Source organism: Theropithecus gelada, chromosome 16, assembly GCF_003255815.1.
Source record: "Theropithecus gelada isolate Dixy chromosome 16, Tgel_1.0, whole genome shotgun sequence".
Classification (NCBI taxonomy): Eukaryota; Metazoa; Chordata; class Mammalia; order Primates; family Cercopithecidae; genus Theropithecus; species Theropithecus gelada.
Window position 1 is genome coordinate 50,045,620 of NC_037684.1, and position 20,393 is coordinate 50,066,012.

Genomic DNA, 20,393 nt, shown 5'->3' on the forward strand with positions numbered 1-20,393 from the left:
GGCTCTAAAAGCTGGGATGCGAAATCTCCCCCCAGGTATCACTTAGGTGCTCTATGCCTCAGTTTCCCTTTGGGCCTCATTTGATTGTTGACTGCACATCCCACAGTGACGTAATGAGGAAGAAGATAGGCTCCATGAAACGGCTTGAGGTAGTACTATGAAGAAGTAGGTTAGAAACAGTCTTCTTTGAGAGGAATGAGCCGAAAGTGGAGAAAGAAAAAGCATCAGCTGGGAAATCGGGGAGCATACAGACGTGTGCAAGACGGTGCTTGGCAAAGGAGCGAGGAGGGCAGCCTGTGGGGTCTCACTGCCCAGAGAAAGGGGGGTGCCTTTTCCTAATCTGCACAAGGACACCCTATGGCAGGCGGCGACCCTGCCCCTTTTACCAAGGGATGGGTGTGGAGGAAGACTGGCCTAAATGTTTGTGCTGGGAGCAATGTCTTGTTATCTTTATGAGGCTCAGCTACACCATCTGACCAGCACAGGACAACTCCTGCAGCACAAACACCTGAGGTGGGGCGAGGCGGCTGCCGAACCCAGGGAGCCGTATGTTTGTTGTTTGTTCTGCTCTGGTGCCCTGTGCTCCTCAGCCCAGCTGGGCACTGCATGTTGGCCGCATCTCACTCTTCTGGTTTCTGGAGTTCCTGCCCTCCACACCACACCACGGGCTCAGTGCCTTCAGAGAACGTAAACCACATTGCAGCATCAGACCTCTCAGCCCCTCCCTGCAGCTGGGTCGGCTGTACGCACGTTACAGGCTCTGCAACTGCAGGACCTCAGCATAGCCCTGGGCCACTGGCATCCCCAACGCTGCCTGGAGGGGTGGTCTCCACATTCGCTCCCATACTTTTGCTACCATATTCCTTCTGCTTCACCCTTCCCTCCTCTCCTCACCGTGCGTCTTCCATCCTGCAGAGGTTTCTGTCTAGAGCAGCATCTAGCAGTTGAAATACTGAAGCCCCACTTCCCAGCCTCCCTTGTCCTCTGGGAAAGTTGCGTCTACAGTTGGTTCCCCTGTCTGAGAAGCAGCAGCCTATGATGTGTGCTTTGTGCCTCCTGTAAGAAGGAAGAGGGTCAGGTGCAGTGGCTCATGCCTGTAATCCTGGCACTTTAGAAGGCCAAGATAGGAAGATCACTTGAGCCCAGGAGTTTGAGACCAGCCTGGGCAACATAGTCAGACCCTGTCTCTATAAAACAATTAGCCAGGCGTGGTGGTGAGCACCTGTAGTCCCAGCTACCTGGGAGGCTGAGACGGGAGGATCACTTAAGCCCAGGAGGTCAAGGCCACAGTGAGCTCTGTGACTGCACCACTGCATTCCAGCTTGGGCGACAGACGGAGGCCCTGTCTCAAGAAAAGAAGAAAGAGGAATTCCTGTGAACAGAAAGGGTGTGCTGAGTTCTGTGATGCAAGCACAATCCACATGTCCCTGAGTGAACACAGATCATGTCACGTGGTTCAGACAGCTGTGGTGACTGCGTATTTTTAGCAGGGTGGATGGATGGCTTTGTCCTCTGCTGCAGAGTACGAGGCATCAAAATGAAAGAGAGGTCAAATTTTAATGGGTTCAAAAGGGTTTTTTTTTTTTTTTAAACAAAGCAAACTGAAAAAACACACAGTAATTGAGATCATCTACTCAAAGTTTATTGGACTGAACAAAGGCTGAATACAGAGATCCAAGCCATCAGGAGTACATGAGGTGTGGTGCCTATAAGCCATGGTGGGAAATTTTCCAGACAAACCTAGATAGCTCTACTGGGAGGGAGTCAACGACCTATTGTATCAATTAGATCCCAGCCTGGACAAGGGCATGACTATTGCTGTTTGGGGACACAGAAGTACATCCATTCACCCCGTGGCTCTGTGTTGAAGGCAATGACTATGTGGCTGTTGCCATGTGGCCTGCTCTCCCCTAAGCCCTGAACCAAAGGTTTCAGGCTGAGATGGAGAAAGCCACTGGGAATGCATGCCATAGGGGATGATGCTGGACATTCCCCAGCCTTCCATTAAATGAAAACATTTTCTATAAACTTACTGCTTTAAAAAAATGTTTTAACCAACAAACCTAAGAACTGCAAATGAGTTTGGTATAGTATAAATACTGTCAAATATAAAATTCCAAGAAACGAATCTGAGACCGATCTGATGATCTGAAGTTCCAACTAATCTATCAACCTTTCTAAGAAAAGGCATAGTCAAGAAATCTTTTTAAAGCAACATTATTGCTTCTGCTATAGCAGAGTGGAGATTTGGCTGAGCTGGTAAGAACGTCAGTGAAAAGGTGTCTTAGCAATAAATGGGCTGAATCCAAGATTTCTCTAGATGAAAAGTAAGGGGAATGGTCAAGTCAATTCCTGGTACTGGTTCTTTGCTGCCTTCTAATCAATATGGCATCTCCCCCCCGACAACCAAGCTAGCCAGAGAGAGAGGTGGGGTTCCCAGGGAAAGGGGTCGGCTGACCACTCTGACCGAGCTGGTGAGCACAGGTGAGCTCTACCTCATTTGTCTCTCATTCCTCAAAGTCTTTTGTGGTTTGGCTTCAGTGAGGACAAAATGGGGGCACTGGAGTGAAAGTGAACTCTGCTTTTTAAATGTTTGTTTTATCTAAGGTGTGCAGGGTGTGTGGATAGCAAGTTTGAGTGGTAAGAAAAATCCCAGTCCAGGGTCTGAGCTCAAACTCTTAAAACGCTTCAGCTTAACAAAGTGACCCACAGAAATGGACGTGAACATCTCGCTACAGGGCAGGGCCAAAGGTGTTCCCAGGATCCTGCTAGCCAAGGGACAAGTCCTGATTGAGGGTCTAGAGCTCAGCAGATTTACGAAGGCAGCATGCACCCTGGGAGCCTGCCAGACTCCTCTCTGGGGTTTCCATTTTATCTCTCAAGCTTTTAAGATGCCAAAAGGAAAAGCCTTTAGGAGGACGCTAAGGATAACTTCGTTATTCTTCAGTTCTGTAAAGAGAAATGGGGAGAAAAAGATAATTTATTTTACTCATTCCATCCTGCACCACGGGCGAGGAAAGGGGGAAATGGGGACGAGGAAGGAGAATGTTTGGAATTGCAGAAGCTGTGCTAGACTCTGGTGTCTCAAACCACTGCTGATTTGCTTCTCATCACTTGCGGCAAGACGGTCTGTGCCGCAAAGCTGGCCAGAGCTCGCAGAGCTCCCCTTGATCCCGCACAGAACCTTGCAGCCCACAGACCTGTTCAGCCTCTGCAGGGTACTTAAGGAAGGAACTGGAGCAGTTGAGTTGCCAAGGGCCTTTCTGATCTTGGGTTGTGTGGCTGTGCTGACAATATTTCTATCACCCTAGATAATTTCCCATTCCCGCTGGCTGAGTTTTGTCCCCTCGGGGGATATTGGCACCCTAGGATGCACGCTTCCAGATGGAGCCAACAGTGTGCCCATCTTTTATGAACCAAGACACATCGCCAGCCCTGAGACCACTGAGAAAGCAGCAGGTCTGAGCTTGTCCCTCTGGCGCCCTCTCCTGGTGGTCACAGCACGCATTTCCAGCCTGAGCTGGAAATTCACACTGTCCGGTCTATTGTTTCTGTCGTTTCTTGCATACATCAGACAGAAGAACCAGAACTACCCCACAGCTGTGGTTCCTTGGCCGCCTCCTCTCCTTCCCTGTTTTATCACACTATCACCTTCCTCTAGAGTTATGTCCATTTCCAGAGAAGTCAAAATAGCCCTGCAGACCTCAAATGGAGGGGTGGGTCCTGATCTATCAGAGTCAGTCTAGTCTACAGCCTGGGTTCCTTTTCCCTCTGAGACCAGAAGGTGGGAAGAAGTGACGGAGAGGAGCTGACAGCCGTGCCTTTTCTCTCTCCTGCCAAGCTGCGAAGCCAGCCAAGCCCTGCCAGCTTCCCTAGCTCTGGGGGAGGAGGAGGAGGAGGCCTCTTGCTCAGGGGAGCTGTCACCAGCCTGCAAGCCCACTGTCCTAGCCACACTGTGAAACTGGAGGTGGCACCTCCCACATCAGCTTCAGCAGAACCCAGGGACGCCACCAGAGGCATGAAGTGTGTGAACCTCCGGCCCGAGGGGAGAGCTGAGGAGGCCGGCAGACACGGCAAGAGGGATCTTAAGCAGCAGCCGCCTCTGGATTTACAGACCTGACTGCTTTCTGGCCCCAGGCGGAAGGAATTTGATCTGTGAGTAGTTCAAGGATGAGACTGCCCACTTCAGCATGTGGTGGAACTAATTTGGGACCTCCTGCTTCCAGTCCCACTTCCTAATTGTCATGAAAGCCTGTGAATTGAGGCTCCTGGGGAGTGTTGGAACCGGCAACCACTAAAGCTTCAGGTTCTAGATGCGATCTGTTGGCTGAGTCAGTAAATTTGAAGTCAGGGGCCATGCAGCTTTTAGCTGCAACTCGATTGTGGACGCTGAGAGCTGGGAAAGGCATCAGAGGCACGGAGGGCCTCTGGGAGGGCAGAACCTGGCAGGTGGAGAGACAGCACCCCTGCTAGCTGGCCTGTGGTTTTAGTGGTTTGATAATAACAGGCATGTTATTTTTCATACTGATGATTCTAGGGCGGTTCCCTGGAACTCGGCTGGGACCGGAACTGTCTTCACAGCTGCCAGCGCTCCCCATCCCCATGAGAACCGCCATGCTGAAGATGAAAAGCCAAAGCCAAACTGACCAGCCTCTGCAACCCCAAGCATCACCGTGTGAGGACAGCGTGGTGTGGAGCCGTGGGGACCCCACGCAGTGCTGCGAGGGGCGACCACATGCAGGGGGCAGAGGTGTGGGGGAGCAAGCAGATGCCACCAGCATGCCTGGGAGCCACAGGGAGCATGCGGGCTGGGCAGTGATGGGAATGAACGTGAACTCCAGTCCTGCCCCAAGAAGTCCTCCGGCCCCTCCTTCTCAATTCAGGGCACAGAGTGGTAACTGCAGCGAGCAGAGGAGTGAAGGAGTCTTCCCCCGTCCCAGGAGCAGCACCTCAGGCACAGTCTCGATCCCATGGAACAGCCAAGTGTGGGCTGGTGGTCTAGAGACCTCCGAAGATCCAGTGGGGAGGGATGGGCAGCACAGGGTCTACTCTCTGAAAATAAGGGGAAGGGATTTTCCCTCCCCACTGCCAAGGTCCCAGCTCTGGACATGGGTGGTAGTGGCAGTTTCACCCCTAGCCTGAGGCCTGGTCTTTCTTGTTCTAAGAGGCCCTCCAGATCCATCTGCCTGAGCAGCCTCTGTCCCCAGGGACTTTCAAGGGCTGGCAGTTGTGTCCGGCCCCCTCTAGCCTCTCTCCAAGGACTGCAACCTTTTTCTGCAAAGAGCCAGAAACTATTTCGATTTGGGGGAGTGTGTGGTCTCTGCTGCAGTGACTCACCTCGGCCACTGTGGCACAAAGGGGCACAGACCACAGGAAAATGGGTGTTGCTGTTCCTGCCACGCTGGGTTGACACAGGCAGGTGGGGGATCAGATGTGGCCTGGCTGTCGTCTGCTAATCCTTGCCCTGATCATAAGAACCTGCCTGTCTCACAGCTTGGGAGCATGGACCGCTGTCAGGATATCTGCTGTGCACTGTGCAGAAGCTGCCCCACCTTCTCAGGGTGAGACCCAAGGCTGCAGGGTGACGACATCCACATTCCCGAAGCCTGAGGTCCTAGGGTGACAGTTCTCCCAGCCTTGCAATGGGGCACTAGCACCCCAACCCACTGGCCCATTAGGCCGCCTCTAGGAACTCAGGGACTTAACTCCCCTCCAGGAACCTCTGTGCCCACACGGGGCCTTTTCTGCCAGTGACTCCTCGTGCTTGAGAAGAATGAGAAGGGCTCAGGTGGGAAATGTATTAATCGGTTATGAAGGCGATGGAGGAGGGGAGGTTGAGGCCGCGTCAGTTGTGTTGGGGGCACGTTAGCACGCAGTAGGAGGGGAGCGCCACTAGTCTAAGAAATCAGTGTCCTTACCAAAAGGATTTGCAAGAATATTTGTGGCTCAGGACCTAAGGAACTTGCTACAGGGAAGTGAGGTCAGAGGTCAGCTCAATCCTGAAATATAAATGCAGCAAACCTGGTCATGCCAAGAGGCAGCATCCTCAGCACCTGAGGACTTGGGGCTCCTGCCAGGGCTCTTCCTCCTGGCTGTGCTTACACTGCCCGCCCCCCACCCAGCCAGGGTGAAGAGCCTTCCTGCTGAGGGTCGAGAGAGCTGATGCCAGCACCGGGAGGGGAGACAGGGCCTGTCACCAGCAGAGCAGCTCTGAGGTTAGAGGGCTGCCTGGTGGGTGGCCTCGCACGCAGTCATGAAAGGGTGGTTGAGTTCTGATTCCAAAATCATAAACCTCCCCTTCCGCTCAGACCCTAGACTGCTGGCTTCTGCTGACAAGTAGGGGGTGACTCCCACGAGCTGCTCTGGGTCACCAGGCTTGGAAAGTGGCACAGCTACCACCTAGGACTCCAGGCCACGCTGCAGAAGGGCAGCAATGTGGGTGAGCACCAGGAGCCTGCTGGGCCTGGTGCAAACAACTGTCCCTCTGCAAATGCCTGTCCGTCTGCCGAGGCCTCCCCAGCTGTCCCACCGCACCCAGTGTACCCCTTCCCCACCTGGCAGGATGGAGTGGAGGGAAAATGTGGAGGGGAGCCCAGTGGGTGTGCAGGGGGTGTCCAGATGGGAAGGGGGAGCCAGTTCCAACAACGAGAAGCCACAGCTGCACCGCCCGGAGCGACAAGGCGCTGCTGCAGGCGCCAGCCTGGGAGGCCGCTGAATGATGGGCACCGAGAACCCGCTGTGTCCCGAAGGAGAAATCAAGAAATCAGCTCTGCCGGGGACTCCGTGTGTGAGTGGCAGCCAGGTCTGCTCCAGGCTCTTTCCTGGCGTCTGATTTCTTTAGATGGGAGCAGTGGGGTGTGGAGGGGGTGGGGGGTTCAGTAAATGGGCTCTGTGTCTCCCATCACCAGTGACCTTCTCCTGGTCAGTGCCAGGCAGGGGTTCCGGGGCGCACGAGCCTGGCTGACCAGGGCAGGAAAGAACTAAACTGGGAAGGTGGGGCAGTGGTTGGGCAGAGTTTGTAGGAGCCCCACCTCCTTTCTGCGCCCTTCTGCCAAGAGGCAGAACATGAAGGGCTCAGAGGGGCACCCCCCTCCCCTAAGAGCCCGCCAGGCACCAGCAAAGGGGCTGCAGCCTACCTCTGCTCCTCCTCCAGCTCCTCTTTGGTCATCATTTTCTTGTACTGGTTTCCCCTCAGCTTCCCGGGGCTGTATTTGAAGGAGAAGCCTTCTCCTGCGGAGAGGGGACCCGGTCAGTGCCAGGGAGTGCTGTAGAGGCTGGGCCCCCACAAACCCTGGCCCCCTTTCCCTAGGTTTAAAAAGGAAGACCTCAGGCAGAGGCCGCATCCGGCTGTCAGAGACATCTTCTCACCCCAGCGCCTATACCCCCTCTTGTTCCATAGCTTTCCCTTAAATCCTACAACGAGACAGCCAGAGAGAAAGCGGTCCCGCTCCTGGTCCACGGCTGTCTCCAGACACCGCGTCCCTCCTGGCATCTGCAGTGCTCTGTCTGCCCTGGCCCTGCCCAGCGGGTCCTCTCGGCTACTGAGCTCACAGGCAACAGCTCCGGCAAGCAGAGCACAGCTCATCTCGGAACACACACCGCGCTTGCCTGGGTGTGGGGAGGCTTGTGTCGTCCCCCCAACCCCTGTGGCTATTGGAAATCAGAAAACACGCATTCAGGCAGCCCACAGTGGCCAGGCCAGGGATGCGGGTTTGCCACGGCGGGTTTGACTTGTGTATTGCTGAAGAGGCAGAGCCTGATTTGCCAGTCCCCGAGGGCAGACACCCCATCGCTGCCTGCAAAAAAGAGGCAGATCTTGAGGCCTGAAGAGGGCACATGGACGGGTAGGTGGTGGGCACAGAGGAAGCCGGGACCTGTGGCCTGGAGTGGACACAGGCTCCGGGCGCATGAGCCATGGTGAGGAGAGAAAAGCTGACCGCCCAGAGGGAAAAGCCTCATGGGGGAGCAACCTCTTGGTTCCTGAATCCACAAATATCGGGCAGAGCTGGCTGGCCTCTTATCGACCTCCACTAACTAAAGGACCCAGTGAGGGAGGTGTAGAGAGCTCCTCAGCTGCTATTCTGGAAGTGCTGCCTCTCTGTCCCTCCACATCCTGTCCAACAGCCCGAAAAGCCAGGCCCCTCCCCTCTAGCTTGCAGCCCTCATGCTACCAGATAGGCTGATGCAGACCGATGGGGAGATGAAGGGCTCTCAGGGTGAGAGGAAGAAGGTTCTAGATGTGAATTCAGAACCCAAACATCTGGCTGGGTGTACTGGCTCACGCCTGTAATCCCAGCACTTTGGGAGGCCGAGGCAGGTGGATCACTTGAGGCCAGGAATTCAAGACCAGCCTGGGCAACATGGTGAAACCCTGTCTCTTTTAAAAATACAAAAATTAGCTGGGCGTGGTGATGCATGCCTGTAATCCCAGCCACTCAGGAGGCTGAGGCAGGAGAACAGCTTGAACCTCGGAGGCGGAGGTTGCAGTGAGCCAAGATCGTGCCATTGCACACCAGCCTGGGCAACAGAGTGAGACTCCAGTATCCCCCCAACACCCCTCCCAAAAAGAAAACATACAAAATCCTGCCAGCCTGGCCCCAGTCTTAGGTTTCAATTTATGGGGCAAGTCTGATTAGTTTTGTTTTCTGAGCCACACAGAACAAACGGCTTGAAAAGGATTTCACTCAATCCCAGGCAGTGCACCAGGCAGCACATCCAATTTTCCTAGGCCAGGAGGGTTCAATGTGACAGCCTCCGAGGGAGGGGGGAGGTTTCTTCCTCCAGTCTCCTGTGAATCCACGAGTCGCTCAGGGAAGTCATTTTAGCGACACTAATCAATTAGCCTCTGAGGTTGCCTCATACTGCAGAGGGGCTGGGGGCTGCTCACACAGTCTTCCAACAGCTGGAGCCATAAACCTTTCCTTTCCCTGCCTAGCTAGAGATGGCAGGAGGCTAAGGTGGCAGGAGGCACTGGGGGTGGGGGATGTGCAGGCGCAGCGGCGCAGATAAGGAGGGAGGCTGGTGACAGCCCTGGGGGGCTGGGCCCTCTGGCAGCTACACCAAGGAGAGGGGTCTGCGAGCCTCCCTCCCGTGTCCCCAAGTCACTAACAGGATCCCTGCATCCCTTCAGCTGTCTCGGGCCACGTGGCAGGGACAGATGCCAGAGCCACGGCTGCAGTGAGTCCCCCGTCCCCAAAAGCAGGGAGCAAGGGTCCTTCCTGGTAAGGGACTAATGTCCCCACCTGCAGTCCACCGCCTGCACCCAAGCTTCAGTCTCCCCTCCTGCTCCAGGCTGTGCTGATGAAACCAAGGCACGGCCTCAGGGGAAGCTCTGCACCCCAGCCCAGCCTGCCCGCAGGAGCTGGTTCCTGCACTCCTGAAACTCTCTCTTTCCACCGCTCCTGCCAGCAGCCGACTTAAGGTCACAGCAACAGTCTTGCTTTTTTAAAATTATGAAATATTTCAAACATACAAAAATGCAGAAAGCACTAATCCTCCCTGTGCTTGCCATACAGAGGCAACAAACGCTGACATCTTGCATGTCTGCCTCCGCTTTCTTTTCTAGAGAAATCAGCGGACGGACCCAGCAGAAGCCACTCCGCGTTTTGTTCTGTCTCTGTCCTGGCCGGGTCAGATCTGGCCATGTCTCCCCTGTTCTCGGCCACTCCCTTTCTCCTCTCAGTCTCATGGCTGGGGCCTGTGGCCAGTCAGCCAGAGCTGCTCAGAAAGCAGGCGTGTCCCCTCCCGGGGCCTTCATTACGAAGAAGGCACGGGGGAGGCCGTGTGAGTGGTTTTCGTCTCAGTAAAATAGGTCAGAGATGTTTGGAGAGAATCGTGAAATGTACAGTGTGGTCACAAGAGGGGAGTTAGGAGGCAGCGCGGGACAGAGCCAGGCAGGGCACGTAGTGTGTTCTCAAGAGGGGCCCCTGGAATGGGAAAGCCAAACCCCAAAGTCCAAGGGAGTGTGAGGGGGCCCCAAAGTCCAGGCAGGCCAGGGCAGGACATCCATGGTGCAACTCCACCTCTCAGTGCCCCACTCAGGCCACTGTCCCACCCCATCCCTCCCCCTGGCACTTGAACCCCAGCTCCTGGGATCCCCAGCAGGGCACAGGCCACCCCCGACACGGTCAGGCCCCCTCATGAGCACAGAGGTCCCACTCACCGTCGTCCTCCTCAGGCCCTGCCGATGATGGTCCCGTCTCACCATCCAAGTCCTGCTCCTCTTTCTGCAAGACAAGGACAGGGTCAGTGCCCTTGGCACAGACTGGGTGATGGGAAGTGGTGGGGGAGGGGGCAGAAGGTAGGGGAGACAGACGAGGGCCTCGAAGGTCCAGCCTGTCCATGCCCTGCAGCAGTGCCTGCCCTGTGGTCATGGTCAACCAGCAGGTGGGGGCTGTTCACAAATGATGGACCAAGGTGACTCGGCTCACAAATGCTGAGCTGAGGCGTGTTCTTGACTGTGACCCCAAGCCCTCGGCCTTGGCCTTTCCCAGGTGGGTGCCTTTTGAGGCATCTGTGTGCCATTTGGAGAAGTGGGCCCGGGACTCCTACTGTGTCGCTGCGGTGAGTAGACAAAGGGTGCAAGAGAAAAGCTGGCTGGGGTATCTGGGACCAGGGCCAGGCATCATGGCCATCGCAGCCTCTGCCTTTGCTTCCTTCTATGTTGTTTTCCATCCCCAACTCTCTCAGTGTCCATGTTCCAAAACTGGAGCCCCACCTCTTCAGCCAGTTCTCTCCCACACAGAGACACAATAAACAGATGATCGGAGGAATGGCCCGGGATGGCCTTGGTGGAAGGAAGAAGTGACTTCAGCATGCAGGAATGTCAGAGGATGAGAGCGACGTGCCGTGCCCATGGGCTCTGTGGGATTGAAGGTCGTGGGGAGGGGACACGGGGCCCCAGGAACTTCAACTTGGAAGCCCAGTGGGTAGACGTGGAAATGAATGAATGGGTAGCCCCAGCTGATCCATGGAGCCCAGCCAGCGCTGGCAGCTCACGGGGAGGCTCCTGACAAAACATGGAGCTGTGCTGGGAGGCAAAGGTTTTACAAGCCCCATGGCGGGTCGGAAGTGGCAAACCCAGAGGGACCTTGAGCTCCTCTGAGTGACTTTTTGTTTGTTTTTTGTTTTTTTCTGAGTTTTTTTTTGAGACAGAGTTTTGGCTCTTGTTGCCCAGGCTGGCGTGCAGTGGCGCGATCTCAGCTCACTGCAACCTCTGCCTCCTGGGTTTAAGCGATTCTCCTGCCTCAGCCTCCCAAGTAGCTGGGATTATGGGCGCCCGCCACCCACGCCCTGCTAATTTTTTTGTGTTTTTAGTAGAGATGGCGTGTCGCCATGTTTGCCAGGCTGGTCTCGAACCCCTGACCTCAGGTGATTCACCTGCCTCAGTCTCCCAAAGTGTTGGGATTACAGGAGTGAGCCACTGTGCCACTCTCTTGACTACACAAAATGCCACCTGGGGGGAGCTGCACAGGTGACAGGGTCTCTTCCCCGTTTAGCAGTTTGTACGCAGAGACTCAGTGCTGTCTATGGCGAAGTGGTGCTTGGGTGTCCTGACATTTCCCAAATTTTGCACAGCAAAGTATCTTTGTGGCTGAGGTTGGGGTAAGCAGGCCTCTTCAGAGGGCAGGAAGGAGCCACTCCATTTGACACAGCAAACTCACTTCTAGGCATCTGCTCCAGACTGGAGAAATGTCCATCAGGATTTTTTTTTTTTTTTTTTTTTTGAGACGGAGTCTTGCTCTGTCGCCCAGGCTGGAGTGCTGTGGCCGGATCTCAGCTCACTGCAAGCTCCGCCTCCCGGGTTCCCGCCATTCTCCTGCCTCAGCCTCCTGAGTAGCTGGGACTGCAGGCGCCCGCCACCTCGCCCGGCTAGTTTTTTTTATTTTTTAGTAGAGACGGGGTTTCACCATGTTAGCCAGGATGGTCTCGATCTCCTGACCTCGTGATCCGCCCGTCTCAGCCTCCCAAAGTGCTGGGATTACAGGCTTGAGCCACCGCGCCCGGCCAGGATTTTTATATAATGACTCTGACAGCGTGCAGTTGAAAAGACAGAATTGGGGGCTGGGCACAGTGGTTCATGCCTGTAATCCCAGAACTTTGGGAGGCCGAGGTGGGTGGATCACCTGAGGTTGGGAGTTCGAGACCAGCCTGGCCAACATGGCAAAACCCTGTTTCTACTGAAAACACAAAAAAATTAGCCAGGTATTGTGGCACGTGCCTTTAACTCCAGCTACTCGGGAGGTTGAGGCAGGAGAATCACTTAAATCCAGGAGGCAGAGGTTGCAGTGAGCCGAGATCGTGCCACTGCACTCCAGTCTGGGTGACACAGCAAGACTCCATCTTAATAAAAGAAGAAAAAAGGAGGCATTGATAGGTACTGATGTGAAAAGTGCATCAAGATACACTGAGGGAAAAATGCAAGCAGCAGCCCCACGTGAGCAGCACAGTCATCTTGCTGTAAGTGGCAAAGTGGAAGGGGATGCATGTGCTTGAAAATGCAGAGAAGAAGTTTGTTTTCTGGAAGGGCCCACGAGAAACCGTCAGCAGTGGCTACCTCTCGGGAGAGGAGACGGGGGGGGGCAGCTTTTCCTTTCCATCTTACACATTTCAGTATAATTTGGACTTTCCATTAATATGCATGAATGACTGAATATATTTTTTAAATGCTAATGGCATCTTTGGACAGTGAGATCCAAAGACCCCATTTTTTCTTTATTTTCTTATATATTCTAAAAAAGAGGGAAAAAAAGAAAAAGTAAGAGGCCAGGTGTGGGGGCTCATGCCTGCAATCTCAGCACTTTGGGAGGCTGAGGTGGGAGGGCGGCTTGAGCCCAGAAGTTCGAGACCAGCCTGGTAACATAGTACACACCTCGCCTCTACTAAAAATTTAAAAATTAGCCGTGCATAGGTGGCACGCACCTGTGATCCCACCTACTCAGGAGGCTGAGGCAGAAGGATCACTTGGGAAAAAAAAAGTAGAAAGAACGACCGTAACATCCTAAATATATCTATTTCTGCCCCCAGTTCTTGACACAGTTTTTATTTTGTCTGTTTGTCTTTTGAGACAGGGTCTTGCTCTGTCACCCAGACTGGAGTGCAGTGGTGCAATCACAGCTTACTGCAGTCTCGACCTCCAGGGCTCAAGCGATCCTCCTGCCTCTGCCTCTGGAGTGGGATCACAGGTGCATGCCACCATGCCCAGCCCTGACACTGAGCTCCTAAATCCGCTGGAATTTCCTGGGCGATAGGAGTGTCTTTTGTTCTAATGAGGTGACTCCGGGTGGGCTCCTGGGTGGGCTGATCACCAGACAGATCAAGCTGCAATGAGAAGCTTGGAACTTTCAGCCCCGCCCCCACCCAGCTTCCTCCAGAGACTGGAGAGGAGCTGGAGACTGAGTTAAGAATCAATGACGCCTATGTGATGAGGCCTCCGTCAACATCCCAATAGGGTTCGGAGAGCTTCCAGGCTGCTGAATGCATTCCCGTGCACGGAGAGTGGCATACCCCAGCTCCATGGGGACAGAAGCTGCTGCATCCAGGACCTACCGGACCTCACTCTACTTAGGTACCTCCATCTGGCTGTTCATCTGTAGCCTTTATCATTTCCTTTCTAATAAACCAGTTAACGTAAGTGTTTCCCTGAGCTCTGTGGGATGCCATAGCAAGTACTGAACTTGAGGAGGGGTTCGTGGAACCCCTGAGTTGTAGCCAAGTAGGACCAGTGTGAGGAACGAGGGGACCTGATACGTGTGATGGGCCCCTGAAGTGGGGGGCAGTCTGTGGGACTGGGCCCTGACCTGTGGGGTCTGCCCTGATTCCGGGGAGTTAGGGTCAGAGTTGAAGTGGAGGACACACACTTGGCATCTGGGTGGCTGGAGAATGCACTGCTTGTAGGGGTGAGGCTGCCTGCATATTCGGTATCAGAAGTGAAGGTTCTGTGGAGTGTTATGTGCATGAACAGAAAAACAGTTGGTTTTTCTCATGGTTGATGTCTTTCTTTAATGACTGACAAACAGCCACTGACCTATTCAGGGCAGGGCCCCAGAAATAAGCCCAATATCAAGAATAGACAGGAGGCCAGTTCTCCTATTATGTGCAAGGGACACAAAGATTAAATGATGAACAACAGCAACAATGAGCACAGTCCCTGCCTTATGGAGCTCGTAGTCCAGTAGGAAAGACAAACAAATAATTGCACTCCAGGGCGAGGAGTCCATGAGCCAGGGCAGATCCGTATCCCCAGAGGACCCGGTATCAGCTGACGTGCCCAAGCCCTCCTGACCAGAGAGAGGCTGGTATACATTTAGATTTTGGGCCAGGCACAGGGGCTCACACCTGTAATCACAGCACTTTGAGAGGCCAAGGCAGGAGGGTCGCTGGGGCCTAAGAGGTTGAGGCTGTAGTAAGCCATGGGGGTGCCACTGCACTCCAGCCTGGGCAAGAATGAGACCCTGTCTCACACACACGCATGCACGCACACACACACACACACACACACACACACACGAAACTGTACTTCACTTTGGAAGTCTGATTTTTTTTTTCTTTTTTGAGATGGAGTTTCGCTCTTGCTGCCCAGGTTGGAGTGCAATGACGCAATTTTGGCTCACTGCAACCTCCACCTCCCGGGTTCAAGCAATTCTCCAGCTTCAGCCTCCCGAGTAGCTGGGACTACAGGCATGTGCCACCACACCCAGTTAATTTTTGTATTTTTAGTAGAGATGGGATTTCTCCATGTTGGTAAGGCTTGTCTTGAACTCCCGACCTCAGGTGATCCGCCCGTCTCGGCCTCCCAAAGTGCTGGGATTACAGGTGTGAGCCACCACGCCCGGCCTGGAAGTCTGATTTTTAAAAAGCTGTGGTCGTGACCCATTGCTGGGTCAGGAAAGCAAATGAGAAGGCCTTACTAGTATTGTGGAAAAAAAAAAAAAAAAATGGGATACCAAAGTCTTGGTGAAGTTTGAAGCTTTAATAACTTCAGGAGTATAGACACTACAAATGTACAAAAAAATGACATTTGAAAGGTTATTTACATTTAAAATACCTTGATATTTCTTACTCAGATTCTTACAATACCCCCCCAGTGCGATACATGGCTCTAGTTGGTTTTCAAACTTCGAAAAACCTTTTATCGACTGTTGGTCAGCAACAAGAAAAGGTAACACTGGTGATTCCAGCCTCACCATGTTCTAAAGAACTGGATTTGGTGCACATGTGACCTCAAGGGAGGTGACAATCAGGCCACTGACCTCAAGGGAGGTCAGTTTACCCAGGTAAGGGCTCCTTTGCCTGCCTGTCCATCCAGACACTGGCACATGCAGAGAATTAAAATGAAAAATCTAGCACTTGACTGTCAGGAAACTAAGTGGAAAAGAAATTTAAATAAGTAAATATTCAACTGATGTTTTGTAGGTTTGTACATTTAAACGTCTGAAGTTATTAAAACTGCACTAAGACTCTGGGGACACCCCTGTATCCCAGAATGAAACAGAAGACGAGGCCGGGCGCTGTGGCTCACGCCTGTAATCCCAGCACTTTGGGAGGCTGAGGTAAGTGGACTGCTTGAGCACAGGAGTTTGAGACACTCTGGGCAACATGTCAAAACCTCATTTCTCTTTTTTTGAGACAGAGTCTTGCTCTGTCACCCAGGCTGGAGTGTAGTGGCGCAACCTGGGCTCACTGCAAGCTCCGCCTCCCGGGTTCACACCTCACCCTCCTGAGTAGCTGGGACTACAGGCGCCCACCACCACGCCTGGCTATTTTTTTTGTATTTTTAGTAGAGACAGGGTTTCACGGTGTTAGCCAGGATGGTCTCAATCTCCTGACCTTGTGATCTGCCCGCCTCGGCCTCCCAAAGTGCTGAGATTACAGGCGTGAGCCACTGCGCCCGGCCAAAACCTCATTTCTACAAAAAAATTACAAACATTAGCTGGGCATGGTGGGATGTGCCTGTGGTCCCAGCTGAGGCTGAGGTGGGAGGATCACTTGAGCCCAGGAGGTCAAGGCTGTAGTGAGCCAAGATCACACCACTGCACTCCAGCCTAGGTGAAAGAGTGAAAGCCTGTCTCAAACGAAAGAAAACAAAATAACAACACAACAAAAAACTTCTGGTGTAGTTGTGTGACTTTATATACAGGAGGTAATTTAAAATTTCTTTCTTATAGTGACACCTAATAAAATAAAAGTTTGAAAACACTGCTGAATTGGCCATTTATTTTGTTTTTTGTCTGTGCAGAAATCCCCTATTCTTTTGGACGTTGTCCCTTGAATCCTGTGGCCCCAGCCGGGGCAGTCAAACCCTCCCCCTTCCATCTACTTATCTGGATGGGCAAGGGCATAGGCCCAGGAGCCCAATTTCTGCTTGGGGGACAAGGACCCTCTGGGCCCAGAGCAGTGAGCGGCCTAGAGTGGGCCCGGGTGGAGAGGCTCATTGGAGAGGCCCCTTCCCGCCGTGTGCTTGTCCTGAGGCCGTTCCATCCTGCCTAAGAGCCGCTCCATTCCAACTCCCACAGCCCCTGGACCACCGTGTCCACCATCCACTGACACCTCTCCTGTCCACCACTCACCATATTCACCCTTTGCAGGCCAAGAACATCTCAAATTTGCCTGCATCAAATTTCAGCTCCACCGAGGTCAAGGGTTGGATAGCCATGGAACGTTTTTTTTAAGAGTAGTTATCAAACTGCACCCCATGGAGGCATCCCAGAACCCCACACCTGGGCTTCTACTGGAAATAACATTCTTTTACCTGGGTAACTTGTTAGGCTTTTAGAGAATATACTAATAATAACTGAACGAATTCCAATTATTATTATTGTTATTACTGAGACCGGGTCTTACTGTCACCCAGGCTGCGGTTACAGTGATGCCATCTCGGCTCACTGCATCCTTGACCTTCCAGGCTCCGTCAATCCTCCTACCACAGCTTTCCTAGTACCCGGGACTACAGACACAGGCCACGAGGCTTGGCTAATTTGTTTATTTTTGGTATAGATGAAGTTTTGCCATGTTGCCCAGGCTGGTCTTGAACTCCTGGGCCCAAGGGATCTGCCTGCCTCAGTCTCCATGCTCTCGGCTGTGTTTTACTTTTTAAAGAAATAATGGGGGCCGGGCACAGTGGCTCATGCCTGTAATCCCAGCACTTTGGGAGGCTGAGGTGGGTGGATTGCCTGAGGTCAGGAGTTCGAGACCAGCCTGGCCAACGAAGTGAAACCCTGTGTCTACTAAAAAATTAGCTGGGTGTGGTGGCAGGCGCCTGTAATCCCAGCTACTGGGGAAGCTGAGTCAGGAGAATCGCTTGAACCTGGGAGGCGGGGGTTGCAGTGAGCCAAGATCATGCCATTGCATTCCAGCCTGGGCGACAAGAGCGAAACTCCATCTCAAAAACAAAACAAAAAAAACACCAGTGTTGATTTCATTTTGCCCTGATTTTATAAAAGTGTGTACACAACAGAAAAGTGAAAGTGCTAACTCCAGTAGTAAGAAGTGCCAGTTTCAGACACAGTGCAATGGAGACAAAGACACAAACCCTTCCGCAAGGGGTGGCTCTTCAGCCTCAGGTGTGTGTGCAACGGGATGGGAGGGGATAAAGCAAAACCTCATGCGAAATACCAGAGCTCCATTGTCTAAGGCTGTGCCCAACAGAGAGCTGGCACTAAGGATTTCACCTTCGTGCCTCCCTCATGGCATGTCTGTCTTTCCTTCCGCTTTGGCACATTCAAGTTTGCAGCTATGTTTTCAGGAATGTGCACGGTGGGGGCCTGGGGGAAAGGGAGCTCAGCTGTGTCTGCGGGGAGCAGGCAAGGCCTTAGAGTGGATGAGAAAGTCATACTGGGTCCAAGATGGGCTTGCCAGGCAGATGCAGAGAGAAGGGCATCTGGGCGGAGTGTACAGCCCATGTAAAGGCATGGAGGCACGGAACACCTCGGCTCTTCCAATGACTCCACAGACTTGGGTATGATTGCAGGGTGGGTGTGACATGGTCAGAAATAGTGTGCAGAGGCTAGGTGTGGTGGCTTACTGCCTGTAATCCCAGCACTTTGGGAGACTAAGGCAGGTGGATCATTTGAGGCCAGGAGTTCGAGACCAGCTTGGCCAACATGGTGAGACCCCCCCCCTCCTTCTCTACTAAAAAAATACAAAAATTAGCGGGGCGTGGTAGTACATGCCTGTAATCCCAGCTACTCGGGAGGCTGAGGCAGGAGAATCTCTTTAACCTGGGAGGCAGAGGTTGCAGTAAGCCGAGATTGTGCCACTGCACTCCAGCCTGGGTGACAGAGCGTGACTCTGTCTCAAAAAGAAAAAAAGGAAGAGGTCAGGTGTGGTGGCTCTTGCCTGTAATCCCAGCACTTTGGGAGGCCGAGGTGGGTGGATCACGAGGTCAGGAGATCGAGACCATCCTGGCTAACACAGTGAAACTATGTCTCTACTAAAAATACAAAAAGAAAGAAAGAAAGAAAAGAAACTGCGTAGAAATGCAGGGTCTGCAACCACAGAGATTGTATACAGGACACTAAAGCGTTTGGTTTCATTCTTCAGGAAGTGAGAAACCACCTGAAGCTTTCAAACAGGGACAAACAAGGCTGGGCGCGGTGGCTCACACCTATAATGCCAGTACTTTGGGAGGCCGAGGTGGGAGGGTCACTTGAGGCCAGGAGTTTGAGACTGACCTGGGCAATGAAGTGAGACCCCCATCTCTACAAAAAGTTAACAAATTAGCCGGGGGGGGGGGGGGGGTGGCATGTGCTTGTAGCCCCAGGCACTTGGGAAGCTGAGGTGGGAGGATCGCTTGAGTCCAGAAGTTTGAGGCTGCAGTGAGCTATGATGGTGTTACCGTACTCCAACTGAGTGACAGAGGGAGACCCTGCCTCTAAAAAAATAAATAAAAATAAAAAACAGGTGTCAATACAAAATTTTTTAACAAACAAAAAAATAAATAGGGACAAACAGAATGAGAGCGCACTTGGGAGACTGAGGTGGGAGGATCGCAATAGGGGCAAGAGAAGAGGCAGGAGGAACTATGAGAAGAGGGTACGGGGCTCAGGGGAGAGACGGTAAAGGCCCACACTGCGATGCTAAAGGCATCTGGTCTTCAGCTCAGCGCTGAATGAATCAGTAAAGGTGTGGCCAGCCAAAGGCAATCTCTCCAGGGTCTCATGGTCTGAGTCCTTCCCACCATGAGGCAGCTGTGCCATGCTGGGTGCAACCAGGATCATTTCCTAGAGGCGGCAGGAACCCAACAGAGTATGCAGCTGATTCTTCCTGGGGTCTTAAAGGAAACGGAACAGAGCAGCTGCTCGAGCGCTGACTCAAACCTCACCCAAGGCCCTCATCACTGCGGAGTTCCTGTCCATGCCCTTGGTCCCAGGAGTGTTCAGGCTACTCGGCTCATGGGCTGAACTGTGTTCCACGCCCCAATTCATATGCTGAAGCCTTAGCCCCAACTACATCTCAGCCTGACTCTATTGGGAAACACGGCCTTTAAAGAGGTGATTAGGTTAGAATGAGGCCATTAGGGTGGGCCTCACCCAAGGACTGCTTCCTTATAAGAGGAAACTGGAACACACACAGAGACACAAGGGTTGTGAGTGCACGGAGGAAAGACCATGTGAGGAGGCAGAGAAGGAGGCCAACTGCAAGCCAGGGAGATAGGGCTTAGGAGGACCCAAACCTGCGGACACCTTGAACTTGGCCCTCCAGTCTGCAGAACTCTGGGAAAAGAAACGTCTGTTGCTGGAGGTGCCCAGTCTGTGGCGTTTTGTTGTAGCAGCCCTGGCAAACGAATACATCATGTTTCTGACGAAAGTCAATCAATTTCATGGAAAGAGTGAACTGAGACAGGCAGCTGGTTGGTCCCCAGGGCAGGCTGGGCTGAGCCCAAGCTCCATCACTTCACTGACCAGAGCCTCAGCATTTTATGACTGAATAGAGATCACGTTTTAATGTCATGTTCTGGGATAATTTTCTAATTCAGCTTTTTCTCTCCCATGGAGGAGGTGGAGGCAGGAGGGGGAAGGCAAAGGGGACGTGCCTCCTGACAGCCTCCCCAGTGCCAGGAGCCTAGGACCAGGGTGCCCCGGAGGCCAAGCTGAGGGGCCTGGCCAGGCTGCAGTGGCTGGGAGAGACAGTGAACCAAGCTCATGCCCTGCAGGCTGCACCCTGCCATTTATGGCTGCCCTGGCTGATTCAAACTGATTCAAGCGTGATGCAAAGTGCTGAAGTCGGGAGAGGGAGAGAGGGGAGGTGGGAGGTGAGAGAAGAGAGGGCTAGATAAGAGAAGGGAGGTGGGGGAGAGAGAGAAACACTAACAGAGAGACAGACAGTGATAGAGACAGATTTCTGTCTGTGTGTCAGCTGCCCAAGGAGATGGTTCTGCTACGGGGCAGTGCAAA

At 53.1% G+C, this 20,393-nt stretch overlaps 1 protein-coding gene across 2 annotated transcripts in view; it reads right to left on the reverse strand.

Moving 5' to 3' along the window:
- Positions 1–1,620: 1,620 nt before the first annotated feature.
- MXRA7 (matrix remodeling associated 7) overlaps positions 1,621–20,393 on the reverse strand; it is a 31,237-nt gene continuing 12,464 nt past the window's right edge. The window contains exons 2-5 of one of the 2 annotated variants that reach the window (XM_025363786.1): positions 10,163–10,226; positions 7,137–7,230; positions 5,919–5,999; positions 1,621–2,949 (exon numbers count right to left, since the gene is read on the reverse strand). In XM_025363786.1, coding sequence (XP_025219571.1) covers positions 5,966–5,999; positions 7,137–7,230; positions 10,163–10,226 — 192 coding nt within the window. In that variant the 3' untranslated portion in view covers positions 1,621–2,949; positions 5,919–5,965. The remainder of the gene's footprint in view (positions 2,950–5,918; positions 6,000–7,136; positions 7,231–10,162; positions 10,227–20,393) is intronic. The other variant, XM_025363787.1, reaches the window with a different exon arrangement.